The 7055-nt window shown below is 31.1% G+C and overlaps 1 protein-coding gene across 1 annotated transcript; it reads right to left on the reverse strand.

Moving 5' to 3' along the window:
- Positions 1–1462: 1462 nt before the first annotated feature.
- On the reverse strand, positions 1463–6545 carry LOC129317409 (TMV resistance protein N-like). Its single transcript, XM_054961738.1, has 5 exons — positions 5686–6545; positions 3559–4651; positions 3170–3424; positions 2043–3071; positions 1463–1837 (listed from the first exon to the last, which is right to left on the reverse strand). Exons 1-5 carry the CDS (start codon positions 6192–6194, stop codon positions 1463–1465), a joined length of 3261 nt encoding a protein of 1086 aa, XP_054817713.1. The 5' UTR covers positions 6195–6545.
- Positions 6546–7055: the final 510 nt, after the last annotated feature.

Raw genomic sequence — 7055 nt, forward strand, 5'->3', positions numbered from 1 at the left:
AGTTCAGTATAGAAAGATGTAGTTAAACCAAATGATCAATAGGCAACATCTCTTGTTGTTTAGTTAAATTCACGCTCAACTTGAAAAATAAAGCTTAAAAAACACTATAAGAAAAAGCTCACAGGAACCAACTTCAAGAACCATTCAATCACAAAGATCCTTGCAAAGAAAAAACCTACAAGAAAAAGAACTTCAAAGTGAACAATTATGATAAGTGAATCTTCAGCTAAAGAGTAAATGATAAACAAAAATAAAACTTTTCTTGTAGCTTGCATATAAAATAAATCAAATGAATGAGTTTAAAAGTTTATATTTGTTAGTATTGTTAAGATCAGACGAGACCGACAGGTTCAACCAGTTGAACTAGAAATCAATCTTAAGTCCAATCTAGTTGCAACAGAGAATTGGCTAAAATGAAAACCAATCAAGAATTGATAGAACCGGTTTTGAATAGATCAAAATTAGTGAAAAATCTAGTTGAATGGTCCTGATATTTTTTTTTAAAATTTTTTAGTTCATATTTATAAACTAAAATTTATGCATATTATACATAATAAACATTGATAAATGAAGAAAAAGAACAAATATGCAAGAAATATGTATAGAATATGTAAATATGCAGATATTTTAAAGTTATAAATTGTAAATTATGAAATAAGTATATGTATATTGGATTTAAATGATGGAATATTAATGTATATTTCCTTTTTTATCTTTTTATGATCTTGTTTGAAATTTAAAAATTCATTTTTATTATAATATATAATTATTTCTTTTTATTATAAACATATATTGTTTAAAATTTAAAATAGATCAATTTATTCATAACTAGTTGACTTATGGTTCAAATCATGATTTGACCATTGAACCGTGAATGAATACCTCTGTCGATTCAATAACCGATTTAGTTTTCTTAACATTAATATTTGTACATTCATCATTTACATATTTTTTAAAATAGGTCCATGTTGATGAAGTTTTATAAGTATTGAGTTTTATATGTATAGCTAAATATTTTCAAATATGTAGCAATATATTGATAAAATATAATAATAAAGATTGAATTAAAAATTATTTAAATTTTATATTATAAAGATGAAATCAAAATTGTTTGACACTGTAAAGATTAATAATACAATAATTTTTTAACCAACGACTGCCATTAGTCGTATCGTATGCAAATAATGTCAATGTTACTGATATTATATATGTAACAAAAACAGCATTAGATATCCATAAAGAAAAGAGAAAAAAAAAAAAAGATAATGCTGACGTGTGTACCTGAAACCATTTATTCGAATTTTTGGCGTTTAGCAAGAGGTGTTTGGATGTCCACATCATCATCATTAAGAGTGTGGCAGTCATCTGAATCACTGCTGCCGCTGCATCCTGTCACCCATTGTTCTTCGTAATGCTTCAACATCTTTTTGACACACACACGCCCACCCATACTTCCTTATTTTTAGCCGATCTCCAACATTAAAAGAAAATTGATGTTTTCCCTTATCAAAGCATGGAATGAATAATAAAATGAGTTGGCTGTTATGCCGAAACTCAAAATAAGCTTCCCACACCGCCAAGGAAATTCACATTCCCAAACCAATACTTCAATATAACAATTTTTAAGAGGTGGATAATGACGTCTTTCTACAACTAAGCATACAGCTATTCCACACCATTTACTTGAAAGGCATTGATCATCTATATCCGCTATCAATGACACATTTGATTTAAAACGAGAAGTCTTGTCATGGAAGTAATTTTGATTATAAAACCATGATGGCACTTCACTTCCTGGAATCTGTAAAAAGAACCACCATTTTGACATGAAGCCATCCTGGAACAAATATTTTTAACATGTTAAAGAAGTGTGACGATTATAATATTCAAGAAACAACCACATAATAAAACTTTTAAGAATATCCAAAATGTAACGCTCTTTTACATTCGTGCTATTTTGAAGCTATATTTTTGTATATATTTTAGAGAAGTATAATGACTATAATGTGTAAGAAACATCCTAATGAGAAAATCAAACCAACCTTATCTTCAAATTGTTCAAGCAATTCCCACAGCTGTTGTAGACCAAGTTTAGGTGTCACTAAAGGACAATCAGCCGCATCTGTCTTACATATATTTGGTGGAAGTCGTGGCAATGACTGAAGCCTTGGACAATGACTTAAGAAAACGCCCCAGAGACTTAAAAGATTAGAGATAAAGCCACTAGGTAGGTTAACAAAATTGTTTCCACGTAGATCAAGCACCTCCAACGATGACAATGCATTAAAATCATTAGGAAGGGACTCATCACAGAGATTGCAATAACTTAAATCTAAGTTTGTTAATGATGATAAACTTGGTAAAGAAGCGGGCAGCAATAACCCAGTGGATATTGAAGGCCTTGTAATCCTAGGGAACCAACTAAAATTGGAAAAGAAATTTTGTGAGGATGATTGTTCTTGTCCAGTGCATCCACTAAAAGATAGTGATTTCAAATTTGTCAACTGACAAATTGAGGAAGGCACTTCCTTGATAGCAGTTCCACTAGCATCAAGCGCTTCTAAAGTCACATTTTCAGTCGAAACCTCTAGAAGACTTGAAAGTTTTGAGCAACCAGAAAAATTGAGAATTCTAATAGACTTCATATATTGAATCACATTGGGAAGGTATACCAGACTTTTGCAATCCATAAGATTTAAAACAGCAAGAGTAGTCAAATTGACAAGTGATTGAGGTAGTTTTGTGATACCAGTCTCCTCCACATCAAGTTGGGATAGACACTCCATGCTTTTCCCAAATTCAGGAAGTCGTTTGATTTTTGAACAGCCTGAGAGTACAAGAGTCTTTAGGCATTTCATCTCTAACTTTCTTGGTAGAGTTTCAATACTCTTACAACCCCTCAAATTGAGTGTGGCAAGATTCTTATGGCATCCAAGAGATGAATGGACTTCAACAAGGTTTACACAACCTTCAAGAATGACTATTTCAAGATCAGGGATTTCATCAAAATTTGGTGTTTTGATTAGATATTTTGAATGGCTTAAATCAAGGTGCTTAAGCTTTCCTAAAACCTGAAAAAAAAGATACAAATAAAAAAAATTCTTAAACAAGTATCAGTTGTTTCAAAATTACATATACTATCTTTAATAGAAAGGCCATAATTAATTACCTGTGGTTGTTTAAGAACTTGACCTGGGAAAGTACCTAAACAGCATCGCTTCCATTCTAACACTTTTAATGTACTTGGAAAGAATTTAAGCCCACGAGGAAGATTCAAATAACCAGCCGGATCAGCATGCCGTTGCCAACCACTTTTTATGATAAGTAATCTGAGATTACTCATCTTTATGAAGGCTTTAGGATCCCAATTGGAGACACATGGTTTGTCTAATCTTAACACGATGCCTCGAATTGCTTCTGTCCCCTAAATAAAAAAAAAGGAAAAAAAATCAAGTTAGTGACGTCGCATGGAACAATTTACTAAATAAAAAGTGCATAGTCATAAAAAATTATGAGCATTATATTATATGCTAATAGGGCCCAGAAAATAAGTATTACCGTATTGCTTTCTAGAACATGATTAGCATCCTCCAATGAACATATCCTATTACGTTTGCCAACATCATGGGATGATTGTTGAACAACAATGTTCTTAGCCATTTCCCCAAGCATGTCATGAACCCATAAAGTATTGTGAAGATGATCAATAATTATCAAAGATTTATCAACCAGAACTTTTATTCCAATTATTGGATGTAAATCTAATTTTTGTAAGATTTGCATGACATAATCTTTGTTCATCCCCTTAAAAAAGCAAGCAATATCTAAAAATATAGTTTTGATCTCATCATCTTCCAATCCATCAAAACTAACTTTAAGTATCTTCAAGATGTCATTCGGAGGAACTTTCTTAAATTTAGCTATTGCATCTCTCCATTCTAATGTATTTCTTCCGCAAAGAAATGAACCCAACACTTTGAGCGCCAAAGGAAGGCCGCTTGCATAGTGAATCACAGTTTTAGAAAGCTCCAAAAAATCTTCACTTGGCTTACTTCCTTTAAAAGCAATTTGATGGAAAAGTTCAAGGGATTCATCATCACTCAAGAATTTGATGTTATACCAAGTAGATACACCATGTGATAATAACAAATGCTTGTCTCTTGTTGTTATTATTATTAAGCTCCCCTTCCCAAACCATCCTTGATTTCCCGCCAAATTCTCAAGTTGGCTTATATCACTCACATCATCAAGGATAAGAAGAATTTTCCTATTGCTTAACATGTTTTTTATCAACATCCTTCCTTCATGATGGTCATCCACATCCTTTTTATACAAAGAAGAAAGAAGCTTTTTCTCCAAGGCAATCAAACCACCTTTTTCATATACCTCTCTAACATTACACAAAAAGCAATGAATTTCAAAGTCTTTATACGTTCTCTCATAGAAAGCTCTTGCAAGAGTAGTTTTACCTAAACCACCAGTGCCCCATATTCCTATAAATCGAACTTCATCCAATCCATTTTCTATAATTGAATTTAAGCATGCAAGTTTTGATTCAATTCCAACTAATCTCTCAGAGTCAAATGGAAGTTCATTGTATATTTTTGACGACAATTTTTCAATAATATCTTCAATGAGTTTTGTTTCATGCCTGCAAAGGAATATAAAGTAAGTCTTTAACATTAAGTCAATTGAATTTTAATTTATATAAAACAAAATAGTTAATTTGATATAATGAAAACATGGTCGCACAAGTAACATTTTTAGTTCAACCACGTACCATAAGTTAACCTTAACATACATTTATCATATTTTTTAAAATTATTGTAATGCAATATTATATAGCTGGGTTTGTAATAGAAAAGAATAAATTATATTATTGTCAGCCTTATTTCAAAACTTAAAATTATTTTTCCTCTCATTTGTTTTATGATAGGACCTATCAATTGTAAAAGCTACACTCAAACTTGGGTTCCTAATTGTTTTTGGTGAATGTTGCTAAATAGCCTCGCCATAGATTTTTTTTTTTTTTTACAAAGTAGATTATGAATAGGGATTTGCAAGGAGTTTGAGGCGAGTCAATTTAATCATGGTTCATAAACAATCTGACTTTTCATAGATTTTATATTTGAATTTTATACAAGGGAAACCGGTTTTGTTTTGTTTTGTTTTTGTTTTTGTTTTTGTTTTTTTAATATCTAGAGTTCTGGTCAATATAGGTCAAGGAACTGTAGTTTTTGTTATTATTAAGAAATCTATGTATAAAATTATAGTCAATTTTGGTCAAAATCTCTATTGTCATCAAGCATCGTTGTTAAATAAGTGATATATGATATATCTCCGAGACAATGACCAAAGTTAAGTATGATTACCTTTAAGGACATATTTCTTAATTAATGAAAAAAATTTAGGATCTTAACGAAAGACCAAAACTCTAGGAATAAAAAATATGTTGTCCTTATATATATATATATATATATATATAATCACATTATAACAGCTGACAACAATTTTTAAATAGTTTAAAGTAATTAATATCCACACCCTTAATATTCATTTTTTTTATAATCACACAAATATTATGCAGTACACAAATTAAACATGAAAGGAAATATCCTTCACAACCACACCCTTAATATTATTTAAAAAATGTTCATGATAATTATTGAAAGTTCAAAAAATTACCAATTGATAGAATGCCAGCCAGATAAGTCAGCAACTTCTTTCAAAGCATCCCTCCAATTTTGTACCCTCATCTTATCTTGTGGAAGTTTTTCTTCATGCTTTTTAAATGCTTTTGCAAAACTTCCTCTTTGAAGTCGAATATCAGACGGATCGACACCGTAAAAGATTGGAAATACATGAAGACCCAACTCTTTTTTAAAATGAAGAATCTTTGAGAGCTCTTCCAAGCACCAGGAGGAAGAAGCATAGTTTGGAGAGAGAACAACAATTGCAGAAAGAGATTCTTCAATTGCTTGGAATAGACTTGGTTTAATAACTTGTCCCCTCTCAAGTTCTTCATCATCCCTGAAAGCTATCATTCCCTTGCGTTGTAAAGTGCAATACAAGTGATCTGTAAAGCTTTTACGAGTGTCTGCTCCTCGAAAACCCAAGAACACATGATACTTCCATGTCTTGGCTGAGCCAGAAGAGCTTGAAGGGTAGTCAACTCCATGAGCTTCAAGTGCCATAACAACAATTTGAAAGCTCAACCATGCAAATTACAATTACATCCATCGGCATCCAGGCATAAAAGAGAGAAAAGAAACATAGAAGGAAGAAAAAATCAATTAAATGGAAGCAGAATCTGTATATATATTCTTTCTCTTTGACGCTGGATGTTCAAAGAAAAGCGAAATCTCACAGATCCAAACCATTCAGTTCACAGAAGAAATCTAAAACGGAGCAAGGAAGTGAGTAGAAACCTGAAGGATGAAGTAATATAGAAAGATTTGTCGGATTTTGAAGTGATATAAGATAAAATCGAGCAGCCTGCTACAAATTTCAGAGAAAGAAAAATGGAGAAAATATGAGAAAGCAAAATGGAGAGAGTGAGCCCAATGGAACTCTTGTGTGCATTGAGTTAAGATGAAAGAATAAATAATACCGGAATTCCAAGTCTTCTCTCTAGTCTTACGCGTTCGTCACATGATGCTTTTCATTACTTTATTGTGTTTTCTTAACTTTTTTTCTACTTTTTAGATATTTATTTATATCATGTAATTATTAAATTAGTCATTTTTTATTATTTTTGTCAACAAACATTCAGGATTAACTTTGGACGACAACAAAGATTGGGTTACATTATTTTTAAAAATTAAAAAAATATTATATAAAAAATGAATTTAAAATCCTCCCTTCTAGATCAATAGTTTTGCCGATTTACTTTTTATTGAGAAGAAGCAAATACAACAGGAGTAAATACACACACACACATTAATGGATAAATTTAAACAAAACAACGTATATAGTAAAAAAAAATTAATTTTGTGTGCATGAGAGAAAGAGAGGGAAGACTAGGAAGTATTGTAAGAATGAAAGTATTTGTTTGA

Source organism: Prosopis cineraria, unplaced genomic scaffold (assembly GCF_029017545.1).
Source record: "Prosopis cineraria cultivar Desert tree isolate PC_DT_omini unplaced genomic scaffold, ASM2901754v1 PC8, whole genome shotgun sequence".
Taxonomy (NCBI): Eukaryota; Viridiplantae; Streptophyta; class Magnoliopsida; order Fabales; family Fabaceae; genus Prosopis; species Prosopis cineraria.